The 21859-nt window shown below is 59.6% G+C and overlaps 2 protein-coding genes across 11 annotated transcripts in view; one reads left to right on the top strand and one right to left on the bottom strand.

Annotated features, from left to right (window-relative positions):
• Positions 1–857: 857 nt before the first annotated feature.
• Positions 858–11736, top strand: DPF1 (double PHD fingers 1). Of its 7 annotated transcripts, none has more exons than XM_077318562.1 (12): positions 871–1047; positions 4083–4243; positions 4556–4663; positions 4968–5095; positions 5388–5477; positions 6790–6868; positions 7104–7235; positions 9370–9420; positions 10101–10163; positions 10415–10527; positions 10676–10757; positions 10864–11736. In XM_077318562.1, the coding sequence occupies exons 1-12, from the start codon at positions 1016–1018 to the stop codon at positions 10932–10934; spliced, it is 1110 nt and encodes a 369-aa protein (XP_077174677.1). In that variant the 5' UTR covers positions 871–1015; the 3' UTR covers positions 10935–11736. The 7 variants fall into 7 exon arrangements, 5 of the variants coding, with proteins under 5 accessions (XP_077174677.1, XP_077174676.1, XP_077174679.1 ...); XM_077318561.1 differs by having other exon boundaries at positions 873–1047; positions 10044–10163; XM_077318564.1 differs by having other exon boundaries at positions 897–1047; positions 3992–4243; positions 10044–10163.
• A 330-nt stretch (positions 11737–12066) lies between these two features.
• Positions 12067–21859, bottom strand: part of SIPA1L3 (signal induced proliferation associated 1 like 3) — a 64698-nt gene continuing 54905 nt past the window's right edge. For all 4 annotated transcript variants that reach the window (XM_077318557.1, XM_077318560.1, XM_077318559.1 and 1 more), the window contains 10 exons: positions 20615–20745; positions 20054–20172; positions 19577–19950; positions 19009–19233; positions 17933–18101; positions 17506–17707; positions 17057–17200; positions 14686–14806; positions 14375–14456; positions 12067–14212 (listed from right to left, as the gene is read on the bottom strand). In XM_077318557.1, coding sequence (XP_077174672.1) covers positions 14063–14212; positions 14375–14456; positions 14686–14806; positions 17057–17200; positions 17506–17707; positions 17933–18101; positions 19009–19233; positions 19577–19950; positions 20054–20172; positions 20615–20745 — 1717 coding nt within the window. In that variant the 3' untranslated portion in view covers positions 12067–14062. The remainder of the gene's footprint in view (positions 14213–14374; positions 14457–14685; positions 14807–17056; positions 17201–17505; positions 17708–17932; positions 18102–19008; positions 19234–19576; positions 19951–20053; positions 20173–20614; positions 20746–21859) is intronic.

Below are 21859 nucleotides of genomic sequence, written 5' to 3'. Positions count from 1 at the left end.
CTGTCTCTGGAACCAAATTGGGCAAGGAAGGTCTTCACATGAGCAGAGGGAACAGGGTGAGGACAGCCCCTGGCATCTTTCCTTCTTGCCCTGGAGGAGCAGTGGGGGGAGACCCTTTGAGGGAGGAAGTGGAGGTCTTTGAGCAAGTGCAGAGTGCTCAGTGGTCAAGGGAGACCCCTCTCCCCATGAAGCCTGACTCCTCAAGGAGGGGGAACCTGATGCCCTCCAGGAAAGGGCTCTGGGCAGGAGGATACGCAGGCTGGTTTGTAGCCCTGCAGAGACTAGGGCACTCTGCACTTGTTCAGGAGTCCTCTTTTCCCAGCATGGTCCCTGGAAACTGAGCTTGAGGTCTCAGAGACCCACAATCTCTGGGGACCCGTGAATCTGCAGGTCCTTCCCTCCTTCATGGCTGGGGGGGGGGTCTGGATCCCTCACCCCCACCCCCTCAGCCTGGCTAACACTCCTGAGCTCAGCACCTGCTGGAAGGGGAGGGGCTCCCCATGAAATACAACAGCACCAAGTGAGAGGGCTTTTATTGCCATGCAGCCCGTGCTGGGATTTACCCCCCACTCCATTTTTCTCTACCCGACCCCCCACCCCCCAGCCTCCCTCCTTCCATTTGGGGGCAGGTCTCGCAGCTGTCAAACGCAAAGCCCTCTGGGAGGTGTAGTCCCCTTGCAGCAGTTACCCGGTATCCACCCTAGCTTTTAAAGAGCTGGCGAAGGAAGGGGGGGGGGGGATACTAATGTAAAAAAAAAAGGGGGGAGGCTTCTGCAAATCCCAGGGACTACATTCCCCGTGGTGCACCGGGGCTCAAAGGAGCCTGTCTGTGATTGGCCCCCCCTCCCTGCAGGCTGCTGGAGAATGAATAAAATTGTACAGTATATTCTGATGTGAGATGTAAAAAAAAAAAGGGGGGGAGGGAAAAAAAGAAAGAAAAGAAAGAAAAGGGGGGGATATTTTCCGCTCCCCCCTCCAGCCCAGACAGGCAGCGCGGTCCCCACACCGTATCAAAATGGCCACAGCTGTGCACAAGCCCATCAAATGGTGAGTGGGCGCCCCACATCTGGGGGGGGTGGCAGGCAGCCCCCGGCAAGCACGCGCGGGGGGAGGCGCGCGGGGGCATTTTCTCCCCCGCTCCCGGCGGGGCGGGGCGGGACAGGGGCGGGGAGGGGCTGCCTCCGCCGGAGGGGGAGGTGGGGGGCTGCCTGTCTATGCCGTCAGAGGGCGGGGGGGGAGGGGGCTGCTGGCCGGGCATCGGAGGGGCACGGGGGCGTCCGGCTGGCTGGGTAGATGTCCGTCCGTTCGTCCGTCGGGGCGGGGCAGGGCGGGGATGCCCTGCGCTCGCCGGGCGCGCCGGCTGGTGTCCTGGCAGCAGCGCGTGGCGAGAGCCTGGCCCGGTGGCCCGGGCGTGCCCAGGCGGGGCTCCAACGCCAGACGGGTGCCCCACTCCCCCCCAGGCCCTTGCTGGGCTGGGCGATTTCGGAGGAGCAGAATGAATGGCGCGCGAGCTGTAGCCTCCCCCGGCGCCCTAGCTGCCCCCCTCTGCCTCCCACCCCCAAGAAGCAGAGGGGTCCCTGGGCTTATCTCCCGCGGGAAACTGAGCGGCTGGGCGGAGGGGGGGGGAAGCTTTGGACGGCCTCTGGGGCTCTGGCAGGCGGTTCTGCAAGCCCCTTCCCCACCCCCCACCCCCCACCCCCCACCCCCCACCCCCACCCGCGCGGCCATCTGGCGCTCGGTGGGCCAGGGAAGTCCCTCCGCTGGCGTCCAGAGGCGCTCCCCTTCCTCCCTCCCCCAGGAATGCCACCCTGCGCCGAGGCTTGGCACGCGCCTGGTCCCTGGCATGGGGGATAGCTTGGGCAAGTGCCACCCTCCTGGCCAGGCCCCGAGGGTGAGCATTTGGCAGCCTGGTTTTCCCGTGGATGCTCCAGCCCCACTGGAGCTGTGGCCTGTTGGCTCCCCCCCCCCCCCCACACACACACCTTCTTTGCTGCAGATGGGTTTCATCCTTGGTTGACAAAGATTCCCCAGCGCCTGGGGCTAGGCTTTTTTTTTGGGTGGGGGGGTCTGTCTTGACACTGCACATCTCACAACAGCGGTGCAACTACCAGGGTTTTTTTTTTTGCTGTGCAGGGACTTCTTGCTAGTTTGTGTTTGGTTTCCGTGGGCAGGACTGCTTGCACTGGAATCTTTGCAGCTGTTGCCCTCATGTCACAGCTGCCTGATAGAGATTTTTGCAGGATATTCAAGTCAAGAGATGAGAAAATTTGCCCTTTCTCCTGAGTTCTCTCCCACCCAAGGACTAATCAGATCCAACCCTGCTTGGCTGCCAAGATCTGGCCATCCAGGCCAGGGAGCTGGAAGTTGAGGCCTCCTTAATCCTGGCCTCTTTGGGCTTCCCACTCTCTTGCCACTTTGGCAGCAGGTTGGCACTTGCTGAGGGAAACCAGAGTTCCACTTGCCCATCCCGAAAGCATGGCCCACCAGCTGCACTCAAGGATTCCACTTTACAGAATAATGGGAGGGGGGATTTTGGAGTCCACTTTCTCCACTCTGCCCAAAAACCTCTCTCTCTCTCTCTCATTTCCCTCTCAACTAAGAAGTCCCAGGCCCCAAGCCTGCCCTCCTAGGCTGTACCCTTCCTCATGTTGGTTGCAAAACCAAGCAGAAGTCTTATTCAAGCCTTCAGGGCTGCTTAGTTTCTGGGAGCCCAGCCTGTCACTCAAGTGCCCCCGCAAAGGACGTTCAGCTTGGCAAATGCATCGGTGGGAAGAAGCGGGGTTCACCTGCCCATCTGGAGTATTTCTGACCACTGGAATGAGGGCCATGTCAAAGTCAATTGGTCTTATCCCCCATCCCCAATAATCCCCAGCATGCAGTTTGCTTTTTCCCACCACTGCCACACCTGCATCAAAATTTCCACCACCTGCCCAAGTTCCCTTTCAACCTAAAAAGTACATATTAAAAATTCAGGATTATTTTCACGCCAATGTGCATCACTTCCTTTGCCCCCCCCCCCCCAATTCGCAGACATCCTTGGATTCCACCATCCTGAATTATTTGCTGAAGACTTGGTCGCTATCCTGCAGAGCACCAATTTCAGATCTTGTAGGAACAGATTAAATAGCATTGTACCCAGTCCCTTTCCTTGTGGGGCCACTCTGCTCACTTCTGTCCTTCACCAGAACTTCCCACTTTCTCCTGCTCTCTGATCCCTGTTTTTAATCCACACGAGGCCCCATCCTCTTATCCCTTGACCACTATGCTTGCTTATGAGTCTTTGGAGAAGAACCTGGTCAAAAGCCTTGCAGAAGTCCAAGCATATGATGCCCACCAGATGACCCCCATCATGTGAGCGAGTTGGTGAGGCAGAACTTCCCTTGGTGGAAGCCTTGCTGATTTTCTGTCCACAGGCTTTTCCCTCAATGTGCTGAATACTTATATCTTTAACAGCACTTCCTACTAATTTACCTGTTCGGCCACGTGGCCTGTAATTTATAGGACGTCTTCTGGACCCCTTTTAACAACTGGGGTGTAATTTGCCACTTTCCAGTCACCTAGCATAGGGGTCAAGTTTAGCAGCAAACAACACAAAGTGGTTAGAAAAGCAGCTCTTACAGTCTGCCCAGACTTCCTTCATAGCCATTGGGTATATGCCAGCTTCATCCAGAAACTCCTGAACATTCCTGTTTCCAGAACTGGGAGAAAACTTATTCCTGCCCACACTCCTACACAGCTCAGCATCTCATATGTAAAGAGGTTTTATGAGAAGTCAATTACATTGAGAGAATGGGTTTAAGGAAAACAAATATCTTTAGAATGGGCTAATATATTTGCCCAGACTGAAGCAAAAGGAAACTCTGCAGAGCTGTGCTGGTGTGGCTAAAGTTCAGCAGCACAAGCTTTGCAAGAGTTCATCAGCAAGTACAAATTTTGCTAGAGTTCAGGTGAAAGTTGATTGGATGTTAAAATGCAGGGTCTTTCTCTTCAGCAGCTGAAACTCAGGATGGAAAGAAGGAAGGGGAACAGGGACTTTTCAGCAAGATCATTCTAGAGCAAGATCTAGGTCTCTTTCCTTACAGCCTGGGTGAGGATTTCTACCGGGAGGCCATTGAACACTGCCGCAGCTACAATGCCCGGCTGTGTGCTGAGCGCAGCATGCGACTACCCTTCCTCGACTCGCAGACGGGGGTGGCCCAAAACAACTGCTACATCTGGATGGAGAAGACCCACAGGGGCCCAGGTAGGTCTGTTCGGGGTGGGCAGCAGGCTGTGCACGAGCCAGCGTCCCTGCGCTTTCCTGGGAGGAGAACAGAACAGAGATGAGGGAATGGTGAGAGGGAGACCTCCCGCTCCCCAGGGACTGGGGTCACCCCTGAGACCTGGAATGCCTGTCTCCCCTCCAGGCTCTTGGCACCTCCAGCCTGCTCCACTGGTGGCTCGGCAGGGGCATGGGGTGGCGGTAGGGTGGGACTGGCAAGCTGAGGAGGGGCTGGGTGGGCAGACTTGCAAGGTCTTGAGCCAGCTTTGGCTAGGCCCGGTGGTCTCCCCTCAGGCCTAGCTCCAGGGCAGATCTACACGTACCCAGCCCGTTGCTGGCGCAAGAAGCGGCGGCTGAACATCCTGGAGGATCCGCGGTTGCGACCCTGCGAGTTCAAGATTGGTAAGGGGCAGCAGGTTGGGAGGGGGCAGGAGCTGGACCCCCAGTGAAAGACAAGCAGGGTGAAGGTGTTCCCAGACACCATGCCATCCCCATAGGGGACCAGCCCACCTTGGCATGGGAGAGTCCTAGAACAGAGGGAGTGGGCAGGACGGGGGACTGCAAAGAGAAGCCTCTACGCTGGGGGGCCCAAATCTGCATCTTGGGGGGGGGGGCTTCACCTTAATGGTTATGGGGGGTGGGGATGATAAGGTGAAGGCAGTGAGAAGAGATTTTCCTTCATGTCAGCTGATCTCTCCCCCCCTAGATTGTGAGCCCCCCCTGAAGAAGGAGGGGGGTCTGCCCGAGGGACCGGTCCTGGAGGCTCTGCTGTGCGCTGAGTCTGGGGATAAGAAGCCGGAGCTGAAAGAGGAGGACCTGGCCTTGGATTGCCCGGTGAGAAGCCCCCTCCTCTAGGTTGCTCTGGAGCCTGCCCCCCTTGCGAGGGGATCTGCCTGGGTGAGAACTGGGAGGGGCTGCCCTCTGGCAGGATGGTGGTTGAAGCCAAGCTGGAATGGGGGAAAGGCCAGTCTCAACCTCTTTTTCTCTAAGGCGGCCCAGTAGAGCCCCCACTGCTCTTCTTTATCGGGGTGACAACCCTGGCCTACTTTCCAGGGCTGTTGTGGGAATGATGCAGATAATGTGTTTCCCTCTGGGCTGTTTTGGCTCTTTTCCTCTGGTTCTGCAGAAGGTGCCAGTCGGGGAATTCCTGCATGATTTGGACCCAGAAGACCTGGAGGATGATGCTCCTCGCCGGAAGAACAAAGCCAAGAGCAAGGTGAGGGGGGGATGCAGGGGGCGGGGGGGGGGCAGGTCTGCTGCAGACTCCAGGACAGGTTAGCAAATGCCAAGGCAAGTGAAAGCAGACCAACCCAAGGGTTGGTGTGTTTAGAGGAAGTCCCAGGTTCAAATCTCTACTGTGGCATGGAAGCTGGTTGGGTGGCCTTTGGCTAGGCACACAAACAAGGCCTAGCCTGCCTCACAAGAGTGTTGTAAGGATGGATAAAATGGAGGACAGAAGGATGCAGCCTCATCCCCTTCTCTTGCCCAAAGCTGCCCAGCGTGGCATTGAGGTTAGGTGTGGTGGATTCTAATCAGGTGAGCTGGGTTTGATTCTCTGTTCCTCCACACCTTGGACCAGTCACAGTTCTCTCAGAGCTCTCTCAGCCTCACTTCCCTCACAAGTTGTCTGTTGTACGAGATGAAAGGGAAGGTGACCCTAAGCCACTTGGAAACTCCTGCAGGCAGTGAAAAGCAGGGTATATAAACCAGCTGTCCTCCTTCTACATGGTGGGGGAGGCAAGCTGGCAGCTGCAGTTCTGTACCCCCCTTACTTTCCAAACCGCCCCTAGAGGCATTAGCCAGCACTGAACCAGACATAAATTCTACACACACCCCGGCCAGAGCCCGGGGCAGAGGGGGCAGCACTCCAAAGGACTGGCAGCATCACTGAGATTTTGCACTCATGATCCACTTTTCTCACTAGGAGAAAGGCAGATATGCTGAGAGGCCAGATGGAGCCTCCCTTGACAGAGGCACTCTCTGTGCCCAGGGGAAAAGAATGGGGATGGCCACTCCCGTAATATTTTGCTGGCCTCCTTCTTTGGGGGGATTCTTCGGCGGGGGCTCTTTCCCCCTTCCTGCAGAGATCAAGCAGGCCCCAGGATTATGCAAATCAGCCACGCTTTGCATACATTTGCCTGTTGTGACCCCCCAATAAATCACAGAATTTTGGTAGTGGCAGTAAGATTTGATTTCTGAGGGGCAAAGCTACCTAGTCCCAGGCCCAGAGTGCCTCTGAGCGCATGCAGAGTGCTGTTTCTGAGCTGGTTCAGCCCCAGATGGGGGTTGTGGGGCGCCATTCGGGCAGCGGCTGGCCAGGTCTGCGAACAATGGTGTTGACATCCTGACCGAAGAAAGTGCGGCTTTTTGTGGGCTGTGGGGGGGTCTCAGTCCTGTCGCCCGTTCTTGCCTGCAACAACGGAGACACTCCTATTCCCCCAATGGGCGTCTGGCCCCCGGGTGTCTCCCGGCCAGGCACCCACCTGGGCCTGGCCGGCGCCTCACTCCCCCTCCCCCCTCCCCGGCAGGCCTACGGCATCGGGGGGCTCCGCAAGAGGCAGGAGGCGGCGCTGCTGGAGGACCGCGACAAGCCCTACGTCTGCGACAGTGAGTGAGGAGCGGCCGCCCGATCGGGTTGGGTCGGGAGCAGGGGGGGGGGGGGGCTAAACCGCGGGCCCCTTGTGGGGCTCTCACGGCCGGAGCGTGCAGCCGCCGGGGGGCGAGGTGTGTGGTGGGTTCCAGACGCCCCCCACTCGCCCGGAGCTCCGGGCCGAGGAGGGGGTTTCTCTGCCTTCCCTGGGCGCGCTGGCCCCTTACGGCTCTGCCTTCCTCCTCCCGGCAGTCTGCGGGAAGCGCTACAAGAACCGCCCGGGCTTGAGCTACCACTACACGCACACGCACCTGGCCGAGGAGGAGGGCGAGGAGGGGCCCGAGCGGCACGCCCTCCCCTTCCATCGCAAGAACAACCACAAGCGTGAGTGCCCTGCCCTGCCCTGCCCTGCTCTGCCCTGCCCTGCCCTGGGGGTGCTGGGGGGGGGGGGGTTGTTGCTAAGCCGAGCCCAGCGCGGCCCGGAGGCGGAGCTGCTTCAGCTCCAAACTCCCGCACCGAAAGGGCGAGGAAGGGCAACAGGAGGTCACTTGGGATTCCTCTCCCACCCGCCCCCCAGGCGCGGGAGGGTTTGCGCTGGAGCCCCCCTCCTCTTCCTCCTCTGATGGGGTTGCCGTGGCGACTGGCGGTGGTGCTGGCAAGTCGAAAGCGGGGGGCGGGGGGCGGCAGCCGCCCTTCCGGACTCCCCGCCCAGGAGCATTGACGCGGGATGGGGCCGGGCTGGGAGGGGGGGGGGGCATGTACAGCCTCCAGAAGTGCTCAGGGCATGGGGGTCTTGATCTTGGGCTCCCCAACCCGTTAAGAGTCCGCCAGGTGAAGGATCGGGAAGCAGGTGGGGCGGGGGACCCCCACTCTCCCCCGCCCCAACCACACGCCCGCCAGCCCTTTCCCCGGCGGTTGCCATGGAGACCGGCACATGCCGATGCGGAGGAATCCGTACAAAGAGCCCGGGTGGGGGAAGGGAGGCTGAGCACCCCATGCAAGGCCCCTTCCGCACGAACCCGGGCCCGTCTTTCTCCTGGTCCGGACAATGACCGCTGGGAGGCCTGTGGGTCCGGCTAGATCTTTCCTCGTGCTACCCTACCCCCCCCCCCTTGCTGGCTTTGTAAGGGTGACTGCGTCTGGACATGGAGGATCTAGTGTCACACCTCCGAGTGAAAATGCCTCCCCTTTTGCATTTTATGACTCTCTTGCTCCTTGGATGCCTCTGGGAAGAGAAGAGGGACGGGTCTTTCTCCACCCAGTGTCTAATGCTGAGAGCCAGCCTGGAGGGTCTAATCTGGAGGGCTGGGTTCAGTTCCTCACTCCTCCTGCACACGCAGCCAGCTGGGTGACCTTGCACCCGTCACAGTTCTGTCAGAGCTCTCAGCCCCCCTCCTTGTCTGTTGTGGGGAGAGGAAGGAAAAGCGATTGTCAGCCGCTTTTGGACTCCTTCAGGTCGTGAAAAGCGGGGTATAAACAAACAGTGCCGCTGCTTATAAATTGTGCCCCCCAGGAAAAATACTCTTTTTTTTCCTAAACTGAGTGGTGGCAGACAGTGCAGCCCACTCTCCTTGGTGGGAAAGCCGCCCTGGATTGTCTTGGTGGCCAATGCGGCACCCTCTCCAGCTCTGCAGGAGTCGAACTCCAGCTGTGCTGTGGACTTTCCGTTGCAATACAGGCTGTGCTTTCCTCAACACGCTTGGCCTGGGGTTTGCCCTTCCCACCTCTACTGCCTCCCGGCCTGGAGAGGCCGGGCGAGCTGGATCCCGCCCAGCCTGGCCGGCAGCGCCATCTACTACTGCTTGGAAGGGCGACCTTCCAAGGAACATGGGGCCGTGCGTTGGGGGCAGGCAAGGAGAAACCACCTCCAAATGTCTCCTAACCCTGCAACTGGACAATCTTGGGATCTCCTGGTGACATCATACGAGTGCTACGTGCATGATAAGTAAATAAAAGAATAGCTGGTCCCACAGGGTCGGAGACAACATCAAGACCAGTGTCCCTTCCCTGAACTCCACGGAGTGCGAAGGCGCCTTCCCCCTCTCCCTGCAGAGGGCTTTCCCCCCTCCTGCCCCAGAGAGGAGTGCCTAGCAGGGGCAAGCAACCTCCCCATGATTCTTTGCGGCTGCCTTCCGGGGTTCCTTTCTTTGGGGGAGTGTTTTTGTGGATGGGGCTGTCACTTAGAGGGGGCTCTGTGCTGTTTTCTGCTGGATGGCAGGACCGGCAGCCGGGGGAGGGGGGGGACATTGGTGGGATATTAGGAAAACCAATAAGAGCAGCTTGGTGTTGTAATCGGCTGCCCAGAGATGGGGGGGGGGGAGCTCTCCCTTCTTGGAGGTCTTTCAGCAGAGATGGGGCAGCTCTTTGCCTGGGGACCTCTCGTGAGATGCAGGCCCTGGAGTCCTTTAGGCCCCTCCCAACTTCTCAGCACAGCTGGCCCCTTCTGCGGACTTGGAGAGATTCTATTTGGCCATATTGACTTGATTTTTGAAACAAGACCCTATTTTGCTTCTTCCAGAGTTTTACAAAGAGCTGAACTGGGTCCCTGAGAACCACCGCAGGAACACAGGTAGATGCCATGGAAGCTTGCAGAGAGGGGTGGGGATAGGGCAGCTTGGGTTGCCCCCCCCCCCACAAGGATTTCTGACTTTCCTCTCTGGGGATGGATTTAGTGAGGCTCGGGGTGTGGGCTGTGCACATGGAAGGCTTTTGCTGAGGACATCCTGCTGGCCTGGTGCCTTCCCTCTGTTCCTGGGAGTTGGGGCATCCAGTACTTGGGGCAAATGGGGGGGGGCATTCCCCACAATTAGGGGGCTGAGGAATGCATGGCTTCCTTTCATGTGGGAAATTGCTTAGGCTGCCCCTGTGGGCTTGTGCGTGAGGGAGGGTAGATGCATTATGTGCAGATAGATTTGCGTGCTGCTTACTGCTGGGGGGTGCAGGGTGGGGGAAGTCACACATGGTGTTTGTCATGTGGGAAGGACACCCTGTAGCTGCTTGAAATGTTCAAGCCACTTGTGACAACTCTGTGGCAGAGCTTGCTAGGGCAGGAAGGAGGGGAAGAGTGCAAGCACCAGGAGGTGGATAGGTGGCGGGTACAGGGTCTTTCCACCCACAGGGGAGGACTGTGCGGGTGCGCAGGGGGTTTGCATGGCCCATCCTTGATTTTGGCCTCTCCTTGCTGTTTTGCAGCTAAGAAAGCTCCGGATGGCACAGTCATACCAAACGGTTATTGTGATTTCTGTCTAGGCGGCTCCAAGAAGACTGGCTGCCCTGAAGACCTCATCTCCTGTGCAGATTGTGGGCGCTCAGGTGAGGCAGGGGAGGCACACAGGCTCCATCCACGAGCAGGAGGAGGGAGGAGCATGGGAAGATGGCCCTGGCCAGTGGACAGCAGGATAGGTGGGTCAGCTTTAGCATAGGGGGGCCGTCCCCAAAGTAGATACAGTAGGAGGAAAGACAGAGTGCATCTAAGCACGTGCAGAGTGCCCCCTTTTCTTTGGCCCTGCACAAGCTCAAAGGGGCTTGCCCTGTATCTCCACCTGCTGGATTCCCTCTTCCAGGGCACCCCTCCTGCCTGCAATTCACCGTGAACATGACGGCCGCAGTGCGCACGTATCGGTGGCAGTGCATTGAATGCAAGAGCTGCAGTCTTTGTGGGACCTCTGAGAATGACGTATGTGGCTCTGACTCCAGCTCCGGCAGGATCCCTGCCCTTCCCACTCCTTGATGGGTGAAAGAAGCCTTGGGGGGGGGTCCCACCTCTACCCAGGGCCCCACCCCTTCCCCCACAGCTGGCTGACTGACTTCTTTGACCCCTCCAGGACCAGCTGCTGTTTTGTGATGATTGCGACAGGGGCTACCACATGTACTGCCTGAGCCCCCCCATGGCTGAGCCCCCGGAAGGTGAGGAAGAGCCCAGCCGGGTGGCGAGGGGCAGCCAGGCAGCCCGGTCTGGGGGATGAACAAGCGGGCCTAACACTACCCACCCCTTCTCTCCCCCTCCCTGCAGGAAGCTGGAGTTGCCACCTCTGCCTGCGGCAGTTGAAGGAGAAGGCCTCAGCCTACATCACCCTCACTTAGGCTGGGCCCCAGGGCCCCAGGGCCCCCTCCCCCACCTTGGCTCCACTGTCCTGGGGTGGGCACCTGGCTCAGAGAACTCTGCCTGGGCAGCAAAGCGGGGAGGGGGGGCTGGAAGATACTTGGGTGGGTGGAGGGACTTCTGAGGCCAGAGGTTGTCTCGAGCCCTCTGCAGTAGGGGTGGGACTGTCCTCCACCTGTACCCCTCCCAGCCACCCCCAAGTCAAAGCCATAAGGGGGGGGGTCTTTAGGGAGCAAGAGCAGTAGCCTCTGTCCCCTGGCACCTCCTCTGCTTCTCCCCCCTAGTTGCATGTGAAATTTAAGTGTTTTCCTCTCCTCTCCTTGAGGGAAAGGGCCATGATCTGTGCTGCAGCACCCCTCTGCTTCCTGCTGGGCTCTGAGGGAGGGGCCTGCCACCTGTCCTGTGGCACCAGGCAGGTGAGCGCGAGGGCCCAGCAGAGCCCCTGGCAGAGTGTTTTTTTCCTGCAGCAGGAGTGCAGCCTTGCAGGGGTGGGGGAGGCCTCACAGCTGGTCCTCAAAGCAGGGGCTATTCAGTGTTGCTGGATTTTTAAATGATGGGGAAAGGTTTAAATGAAAATACAGCATGGTGGGTCAGGGTGGAAAGTTGCCCCTCCATGGGCAAGAGGCTGGGAAAAGGCGGCTGCGGGGGGGGGGGGGGTGCCGCTGGAGGCTAGCCAGGGCATCCCCCCCCCTCCACCTTGTCTTCACGGTGTTGTTCTCTTGCCTGCATCTTTAACGTGCTTGGAGTGTTCTGTGCATTAAATGTGGTCTGAATAATTCCCTCTCCTCCTGTGCTGGTTCTTTTATTTGAGCCCCTCATGTGTGGGGTGGGGGAAGGAGTCACTTGGGGGGGGGGCTGGTGTGTGCATGGTGATGAGCAATCAAGTGGAAGAAGCTCCATCGCAGACTCATCCCCCCAAACGTTTGTGCGATGGAAGCCCCCCCTTGCTGCCCGGAATGGTCGTCATGACGACAGAATTGGAAGGCTATTGGGTACCAGGCAGAAGCAGCTGCAGCTGAGCCCCCCCCCCCCAATTTGTGGCCAGAAGCATGCATGCGCATCCACCCCAGGCCCCCCAAATGTGGACTGGTGCAGCCAAAGGAAACACGCTGGTTGTTCTATGAACCATTTATTGCATTTCCCCCCCTCCCCCCCAAGACAGCCAAAAATTATTCTTGAGGATTCCAGAGAACGGCATGGGAGGGAACGTATTTTACAAATGCGGCTTTTTCCTTTTCCTATCAGCAATAGTAAGACATTTAAATAAAACAGATTTGATCTGTAAAGATTCTTCTTATAAAATTAAAACAGGGACCATTAGACACTACACAACCAACAAAGAAAGGAATCCCCCCCTCTGCTGACACCACAGGTGTGGGGCTGGGCTCCTCACATCACAGAGCAGATGCAGGAGAGGGGGGAGGAAGGGGCATCAATTCGTACAAATCTTAAGTGAGATCCTGATAAAAAATAATTAAGAAACACACTTGGGGCAGAGGGTTGGTGGGTCGTGTTCTGAGTCCAGCAGTGGAGGGCAGGGCAGGGGGCTGGCTTTTGATTCTGCTGGGGGGGGAGGGAGCCCACTGATCTTCCATCTCAAGTTCAGGGGGATGGGGAGATTCAGTGGCCCTGGAGGCCAGAGCCTCTGCTGCATTCAAAGGCCTAGGCACCCTCAAGGACAAGAGGTACTGGTCAGCCAGCAGGTCTCCCCCCCCCCCCCAGGCCATGCAAGCAGAGGTTTCACTGGGCCTTTCCAGAAGGCTGGCTGAGGCACAACAGCACTCAGGGATGGCTCTCCTCTCCCCCTCCCTTCTTGGCCTGGGGCAGGGTTGGGGGGGGGCTCCATGCCTGGAAGCCTTCTGTTTGCATAGGTCAGCTGCTTGTTTCCCCCCAGGGAGGCAGGGAAGGTTGGGGACAGGAGTGGCCCAGACCCCAGTGCCTGAGCAAAGCAGTCGACACAAAGTCCGGTCACGGCGGAGGGGGGGGGGCTGGGTGGAAGTCCTTCGATGCCTGCCCAAGGCCTGGAGGGGGGGGGCAGCACCAACAACCTTCCCAGGACTGGGTGGGAGATACAAAAAAAGGGTTTTTAAAAAACAGAAGCCAGGAGCCCCTGCCGCCCACCTGTCAACCCTCCCCCTCTACTGACCCCTTTGGGCAGAGGGGCTGGCGAGTGGCTGGGGACCTCCTTGCTGACCAGCAGTGATGCCTCAACAAAGCCCTGAATCAGCCAGAGCGCTCCTGCAAGGCACAGGAAGGACCCTCCTGCCCCATTCTCTCCAACTTCTGCCTACCTCTACCCCCAACTCATCTGTCCTCTGAGCAGGGCCAGGGAGAGGAGGCGAGTGGGCAGGCAGCAGAGGGGCACCAGGCGGGCGGGCGGCTGTGGCTCACTGGCAGGGTGGAGGACCAAGTGCCCCTTTTTCCTGCCCACGTGAGGGAGGGGCCAGCTGGTCCCCCTGCTTTACCCCAGCCTGCTGCAAGGGCAGCCCCACACGCTCAGCTGTGGTGGAACACAACCCAGGACTATGACTCATGCACAGACATCGCCCGGGGAATATTACAAACAGTTCTGTTTCTACAAATATAGTGTTTTATAAAGAACATTTACGTTTAATTTTTTTCTCTTTCATTTCCTGAGCCACTCCCAACCTGTCCTTCTCTAGAAAATAATTTAACTGTGAGAAAGTGCTCTTCCTAAGCTTTCTGGGTGCCCTCAGCTGTCCAGGGTCTGTGCCCTGACTGTGGGGCAGGTGTCCACTGGCTGGCCAGCCCCCCATGGCTCTTACCCAAAGATGGAGCTGCACCCGCTTCTGTCACCTGGGCCTCAGCAGCCAGTTGCAGCTGCCCAGGTGGGCTGCTCTGGGAGCAATGTGACCCACGGCTCCAAACCCCGGGGGGGGGGGAGGGGATGGAGAGGTAGAGGGGGCCTGGGCCACAAAAGCCACTGTGACCTGAGTGGGGCAAGGGGCCCTGAGACCCAACAGCATTCCACCCAGGGAGATGGAGGTGGGCTTTCTGGCTCTGCCCAGTCCTGTCTCCATGCTGTGGTGTGTGTGTGTGAGAGAGAGACAGAAGAGGCCCTCCAGGCCCACCCCACAGGGCCAGCAGCTCACAGCTCCTTCTTCTCCACGGCATTGGAGAAGATCTCGGCGAACTTGCGGAGCTGCTCATTGGCCGTGTGCGATTCCTCTTGCAGCCGCTGGTTGTTCTGCCGGAGGCTGGCCACTTCTGCCTGTAGTACCACCTTGTCCTGCTTCTCCTGCAACAGAGACATGGGCAGGGGGGCAATAGCAAGACCTCCAGGAAGGAATGTGCTGTGGGCCACAGAAAGAGGGAGAGGAGGCTGCAGCCCCTCCCTCCAGCCCCAGCATGCCTGCATAGGAGCCCTCTCCCCCATCCTCAGTGCCACAGGGCCCCTTACTCTCTGGAGGTCACTGTGCAACTGCTTGAGCATGGCCTCCAGCTGGTAGACTTTGCCTGTGAGGTCCGCTGGGCGCTCCTCGCTGCAGGGAGAGAGCAGAGGGTGAATGGGGCCCCTCTAACCCTCCCCACAGCCCCCCTTTGCTCCCACAGCTGCTGGGATCAAGACAGGGCTGGCCCCCCAGCCAGGTGTGAGTGCAGGGAGGGAGCCACCTCCCTGGGGACTCCTGTCCCAACATCCCTCTCCCTCCCAGGGCCTTCTCCCCAAGAAGGATGTGGGGTGTGTGTGGGTTTCCCAGAAGCGTCCCTCACCTCATTGTGCCTGTGGCGCAGGGTGTGGGCTGCCTCTCCAGGCTCAGCTGGCCCTGGGTACCCGGCCCTTCCGGGCTCAGCGTGGGCTCCTTGAGGGAGAAGAGGGAGGCGGCGCTCTGCACTGGAGGGGAGGGGAGGAGGAGTTGCCAGCTTGGCTCACCGAGAATCACCGAGGGCACCCCTACCAGGCTCACGGCTCCGTCCCTAGGCCACATCCCCGCCAGGGCCTGAGTCACTCCGGGCTCCTCCCAGATGGACACCAGGCCCCAAAGCAGCCAGCTGCATGCTGACTCACAGCCATCGGGTGGATGCCTCCTCCCCAGCAGGACCCATCCCATCCCCAGTTCTTTTGTGTGCAGGGAAGCAGGTGGGCATCCCTGAGCCAACCCCTTTCCCCACTAGGAAAGCACCCACCCTCCCACTCTTGGAATCTCAGCCTGCAAGACACTCTCGATCCACGTTTCAGATTTCAGAGATGGTAATGGGATGGACAGACAGAGGGGCGGAAGGAATCAAGGAGTGAGAAAGCGGGTCTAGAAGACGTTGCGACAGGAGCCCGCAGGCCTGGCTGGGAGAGGAAGAGGCCACTGCTCTGGGACAGGGAATCCGAACCTGCTCAGAGAATGGGGGGCCAGGGGAGGCCCATGTCCCAAAGGCAATCAAGGTTCTGCAGGGCCCATTCAACAGGGGAGTCCCTGCCCCAAGCATGGCCTCCCAATGGACAACCCCCATGCCCACCTCCTGGCACTCTTCTGAAGATGTACAAGGAACAGCTTGACTGCAAAGCAGTTCTGCCCCCCTCCATCTGCGCCCATCTTCTTATTCAGCCAGTCACAATGCCACCCCCGCTGGGCTCCGCCCGGTGCCACTGGGAATGAGCAGCCCTTTCAAGATGTCCCCCAAAGGGGCAGCAGGAGGGGGGGCGGAGGTCCTGCAGATTGGGAGAGAAACCCTGCCCTTCTGGCCAGCCCCCTCCCCTGCATGCAGCAGGGCCAGGAGCATAGCACAGAGCATGTCCAGCACTGCCAGGCCTGGGAAATGCAAACAGGTTCCTGGGACTACCCGCTCCCTGGGGCGGCTTCCGTTTGCCCCTCAATGGGGCTCCCGCTGGACGCCAGCCACAGTCTGAACCCGGGAAGCTGCAGTAAGGAAACTGCTCCCAATAGCCGACACAAAGGGGTGGGCGGGCTCAGCAGGAGGACAGCACCAGTCACTCCCGGGACAAAGGAGAGGGCCCAAGGAGAATAAGGCGCTCCCCCTCCCACCCCCGGCTCAGCCCCCCTACCTTCCCGTTGTGCCTCCTCCAGCAAGCCAGCCAGCGAGCTAGCGGCAGGCCGTGGAGCAGAGGAGAGCCGGGTAGGGCTGGGGTGGGCTCCTCCTCCTCGCTGACTCTTCCCTCTGATTCCTGGAGCTCCTCCTCCCTCCCCCCCACCTGCTCTGGCGTCAAGAGGGAGGGAGGGAGGGAGGGAGGGAGGGGCTGAGGGAGGGAGCACCAGGAACCAGAGGGCAGGCCTGAACAGACTGCCTGGTGCAGGAGGAGGCAGTGCTTGTGGATCCCTGCCATGACCAGGGAGATCCCATCCCTCACCTGGAACAGAGAAGCTGCCTGTGCCTGCCACACCTGCTCAGAACAGCCGGGAGCCAGGCCTCAGGGGAGGAGAAGGTGGGCCAGAGCTCCATTTGCAGCTGAGCTCCCTGCAGCCACACAGCTGGGAAGCACCGGTGGAAGGAACCAGGCCAGCCACAACCCCAGGGGAAGGGGAAGGGGAGGAGGAGGAGGGGGTCAGAGCCCCAGCCATGCCCAGCTGGTCTGGGAATCAAAACCCTTGCTCTGCTGATAAGGGGGGGACAAGGTGACTGCGATCTCAGCACTTGCACCTGCTGGTCCCCCACCTTCGCAGGGGGAAGGGGGGGGGCAAGAAGCCCTTTCCAGCAGACCCTTCCCTGCCCAGGGGGATTCTTCCCGTTTCTCCCGCTCGCCTGGATCACAAACGCGCAGCAGTAGCAACACTCGAGAAACCCCTTGCAGAGAACTGTGGCCTGCGAAGTGCTGGGAAGGGAAGAATGGCTTCCTGCCCCCCACCTCACCCCTTGTCCCCAACCAGCAAGGCTGGCAGAAGGAATGGCCAGCAGGGCTGGACAGCGAAGTTTGGGGGCTTCTCAGAAAAGCACCTTCAAGGATTACAGAACCACCCTAGCCGCAGTCCAAGATCCTCCCCCCCCACCTCTGCTGTGAAGGAGGTGCCTGTGCCCATTTCTCTGACTCTCTGCCCTCCCTGGCAGCTCCTCTGCAGCCCCTGTGACCAGTGTGGGAACTTCGGCATGCCAAGTGGAAGTCCTGCCCCCATCCCCCCTCCACTGGCCTTCTTACCTTCATAGGCCTTGGCAGCACTGACCAAGCTGGACCACTCCAGGCCAGCGGCTGTGTCCGGCAGAGGCATCAGACCTGGGTCAATGCACCGCAAAGGCTTGTCCCGCGTGTCGCTCAATGAGAGCTCTGAGGCAGATATGGGGGCTGCGCAGAAAGACAGTCAAGGGCCTGTGAGAGCTGACGGCCCTGATTCTGCCTGGTGTGGCTGCTGCTGCCTTTGCACGCCTCTTGTCAAGAGCTCTCCTGTTTCCCACCCCCCACCCCCGGGGCTGGCTGTCCCCATTATATCAAAGGCAGCCCCTGGCATGCCAGCCTGGCAGCCCAGCTCAGCCGGCGGATGATTCCCAGGGCCAAGAAGCACAAATCCCCCCCCCCCCCCCGTACCAGCCGGCCAGAGGGAGCCCAGCAGCCCTTGCCCACTGAGCAAGAGAGCGAGAGAGAGAGCTCACCCTTCTTCTCAGAAAAGCTGCCCTGGCCAGGGGATGAGTGCTGCTTCCGACCAGGCAGAGTGCTGGAGGGGTAGGTGCTGGTGAAGAGGACATCCCCAGGCAGGGGCTGCTCGAAGCAGTAGGCGCTGGCATAGGTGGTGTTGCGTCGCCCGCTGCACAGGCTCTCATCTGACAGTGTTCGCTGGAGACTTTTCTGGGGGGACTGGGAGGCAGATCCAACTCATCGAGGGGCTGTCCTGGCCCACCCACTCCTTCCATCTTCCTTCCTTCTTTTCCTGCCCTTCCTTCCAGCCAGGAAGGAGCAGTGGAGCCATTTCCACAGGCAGGCTGCCCCCGGGCAGGGAGGCTCCTTCCCTAGCTAAAAGGACCCTGCCAAAGCTCCACCGGAAGATGCTTGCAGGGGCGGGTTTCCCCCACCCCTGCTCACCTGCTCCTGCTCCTGCTCCTGCTCCACCGAACTCCCATCCATGATGATCAGCCTCTTCAGGTCGTCCTCAATGGTGGACTTGTGGCTTTTCCGTGGGGAGCGGAGGTCGCGCAGGGAGGCCCGCAGCCGCGGCTGGCCAAAAACATTCTTGGTGCTCAGATCGACTTGCCTGGAAGGGGGGGCGGGGAACCAAGGTCACTCCCCAACACGGGCAAGAGGTCCGAGAGGGGCCTCGGCCTGCTCCAGCTTCCTGCTGGGACTGCCCCAGGTCACCCAGTGGGCTGCAGGGGAAGGAGGACTGGGGAATCAAACTGGTTTTCCAGACTAGGGGCTGCCATTCTGCACCCCAAGCCCATGGTGGTGTCCTGAGAGGGTCCTTTGAAAGCAAAGCCAGAGAGGGGGGAAGGGCCACCCCACCCACACCCTCTGGAAAGCCTCTTGAGGGCTCTGGCCAAGAGAAGCTGGCAAAGGAAGGGGCAAGTCCTGCCAAAAGTAGGATGGGGAGTTCCAACACTGGGGGATCCTGTCACAAGTAGCCCCCCACAACTCCTTGAAACAAAGCCCCCCCCCCTGACCTCCAGACTCCACCCTAGGAGCCACCAATGGTCTTCTGTACCCGGGGCTGCAGCGGCCCTCCTGGCCCCTGGGTGTTAGCCACTGTGTGATGCGGAGTGTTGGGCTGGGTGGGCCACTGGCCTGACCCAGCATGGCTTATTTTATGTTCTGTATTCTTGAGGTTTGGGGGATGGCTTCTGGAGTTCTGCTTTTAATCCCATTTTGGCTTCCACCTCTGCCTTGCATGAAGCAGCCAGCCTACCCCAAGACATGTGCTCCAAATCACTGCTAGGGTGACCCTCGCCTGGCACAAGGTGCTCCCCACACACAGCTTGGGGCCGGAGGGCTTGACCTAAGTGACAGTTGAGTATGCATGGGCCCCAGGACCCATTGTGGAGCCTCCCTCGAAAGCCACCCCCCAACATGCAGTCCGGGCTCCCTGGCCCCATGCGGCCAGTCCATCTTGAGGGGAGCCAAGAGCAGGGGCCCTCGCCCAAGGAGAGAGCTCTGCCACAACTCACCTCTTTGCGTCGGTGGAGGGAGCCAGCCTGGCAGCAGTCTCCTCCCCCTGTTTCCATCCAACCGGCAAGGGCTTCGCCCGGCTGCTCTGCTTGGAGAAGAAGGACTTGGGCACAGAAGCGGAAAGCTGGAAGGAGCTGGATTGTGACAGCTGTGAGGCCCGGGGTCTGTCCCCCGCAGGCATCTTGTACCCTTGGGCGGGATACGTCGCGCGGCAGCTGCTAAGGCTGTGGGGGAGAAAGAGGGAGAGAGTGCCACATTTCCGACTCAGGGACTGCCAGCCCCAAGCCCTCCATGGGGAAGCGCCAAGGGGAGGCGAACGGTTGGGACATCAGCCCCTTGGCAGATTGGGGGGGGTGGGGGGGAATGCACTTCCATCACGAGCCAAGTCTGACTACAGCGAGTTTTGCAGCAGGGCAGGCTGTTTGGCCCTTGGGATGGAGAAAGCAGATCCACAGAGGGGCTCCTGCAGCAGCCTTCCGACTTTGCACCCCCCCCCCCCCCATGCAAGGGTTGTGAGAGCTGCAGAAGCTCCGGAGTGGACAGAGCAAGACACAGAGGCCCACCAACCTTTGCTGCTTGAAGTGGCTATTATTGCTGCTGCCCCAGCTGGTCACACTGGCTCCCGCGCCAAAGGCCTTGGCGCAATATCCCCGGCTCTGCCCGCAGGAGCCAGCCCCTGGGGACAACTCTCTCCTCTTGCCACTGCCCTCGTGCCAGGTGGTGCTGTAGGGAGGAGAGACCACGGGCATCTTGTCCCGGCGCATGGATTTGGCACTGGAGGCATCGATGCCGCTGTCACTGGAACCCCCTTTGCCCAAGGGGTCTGGGTCGGCCTCGGGGGGGTCGGGAGGGTCAAACCATCGCTCCTCACTGTGGCTGCTGGAGGCGTTGCTGGACAGGGTGTTGCTGCTGGAGTGGCTGCTGGAAGACGGCCCCTCACCCTGGGGGGGGGAGAGAGAGAGGCCTTCTGAGGGGGCAGCAGTGGCAGGGGGGGGGAAGGCCAAGAGGGGAGGAGCCTCCATGCCATTTGCAGTCCCTACTCACTTTGGAGTGTCGGATGGGCGACTCTTTGCCTGCCGGCTCCTGCCTGCTCGACCGCTTGCCCATGCTGCTCCCCGAAGCAGAAGATAGTCGGCTCTGGACCGGCACATGCCAAAGGGGCTCTGGGGGGCGGGGTGTTGGAGAAGGAGGGGCACATGAGAAGCCATTGCCTTGGACCCTCCCCCCCGAAGCAACCTTTACCAAGACCCTACCCCTGGGAGCCCCCTGGTCAGTCCCAGGTGTCCTCCTCCCTGTCCGCCCATTGTGAACACCAACATTGCCCAGGAATCAACGAAGGCTGGGTGGGCTTTGTGTTTGAGCTTCCCTTAGGGACAGGTCTCCGGAGCCGAGAGAGGAGGGCAAGAGGGAGGGCAAGGAGAATTCTTCCAGCTTCCCTGGCCAGAAAAGGGGGGGGGGGCTGACAAGGCATGGGATTTGCTTTCCGGTCCTACTTCAGTGGAGACTTCGGGATTCCTGGCAGCTCAGAGCAGGCTCTCTGCTGGACATGCACTCGTTCAGAATGCCCATGACCCCCTCCCCCTCCCCTTCCCCGCTTTTCCTCACCGGGCTTGGGCCTCTCCATGGTGCTCTCCTGACTGGGCAGCCCTCCCGGGGATGAGTCTCCTTTGGCGGTCACCTCATGGCTGTGGAGCGAGTCGAAGGGCGCCAGAGGCCTTGGGCAGGAGGCCGTGTGCCTGTGCACAGAGTGGAGAGAGTGTGTCAGCTCAAGGGAGACAAGGCAGCAGGGGGGGGGGGAGACCCCACCCAGCCTGCGTTCATTAGCAGGTTTTAAAAATATCAGACGGGGGGGGGGGAGGAGAGAAGGGAAGCGGCAGGAGCTGCATCAGCCAGCCCCATTCCTCTTGGCTCTGGCTTTGGGGGGGGGGGCAGGTCATCCACCCTCAGGTTGGACCCCAAGGGAGCTCTAGAACCAGAAAGCCCCCCTCCCCTCCAGTGCAGCTCTCAAGTTGGCCCCCAAGAGAGGCAGCCCTGGAGAATAAGCTGCCATCCACCCCAGCCTCCTGCTCCCCACGGAGTGTAAGTCGAGTGTCTGGATGTTTCTGCCAGTTGCTTCCCTCCCCCCCACGGCCGTGCAAAGGCCAATCCCACGACTAAGGCCTGACAACTCCATCCTCCGTGGATCCATTCAACCCCCATCCCTATGTGACCCGTCCCTCTACCTCCTCAGAACTGATCGATGAGCTGTTTCTTGGGGAGGAGAGAGAATCATAGAATCACTGAATAATAGAGTTGGAAGGGATCTCATGGGTCATCTAGTCCAACCACCTGCACTATGCAGGACACTCACATCCCTATCGCTCATCTACTGTAACCGGCCACCCCTTTGCCTTCACAGAATCAACCTCTCCGACTCCATCAGATGGCTATCTAGCCTCTGTTTAAAAATTTCCAAAGATGGAGAACCCACCACCTCCCAAGGAAGCCTGTTCCACTGAGAAACCGCTCTAACTGTCAGGAACTTCTTCCGGATGTTTAGATGGAATTTCTTTTGAATTAATTTAATCCCATTTGTTCTGGTCTGTTGCTCTGGGGCAAGAGAGAACAATTCTGCTCCATTCTCTATCTGGCACCCTTTTAAATACTTGAAGATGGTTCTCAGATCCCCTCTCAGTCGTCTCCTCTCTAGGCTAAACAGACCAAGCTCCCCCAACCTTTCTTCATATGTCTTGGTCTCCAAACCCCTCACCATCTTCGTTGCCCTCCTCTGGACACGCTCCAGTTTGTCTACATCCCTCCCACTTGGTTTTCGTCTCCCTTGGCCTCCTTCCATGCCCTTCTGGCACAGCC

This window comes from Paroedura picta, unplaced genomic scaffold, assembly GCF_049243985.1.
Source record: "Paroedura picta isolate Pp20150507F unplaced genomic scaffold, Ppicta_v3.0 Ppicta_v3_sca21, whole genome shotgun sequence".
Taxonomy (NCBI): domain Eukaryota; kingdom Metazoa; phylum Chordata; class Lepidosauria; order Squamata; family Gekkonidae; genus Paroedura; species Paroedura picta.
The sequence above is the reverse complement of the archived record's forward strand: the minus strand, read 5'-3'. Positions and strand labels throughout refer to the sequence as shown.

Coding starts and splice junctions, on each gene's coding strand:
- DPF1 (XM_077318561.1), top strand. CDS start 1,016: ATGGCCACAGCTGTGCACAAGCCCATCAAATG. Junction 4,664..4,967: donor ACCCTGCGAGTTCAAGATTG/GTAAGGGGCAGC, acceptor CTCCCCCCCTAG/ATTGTGAGCCCCCCCTGAAG. Junction 10,758..10,863: donor CATGGCTGAGCCCCCGGAAG/GTGAGGAAGAGC, acceptor CCCTCCCTGCAG/GAAGCTGGAGTTGCCACCTC.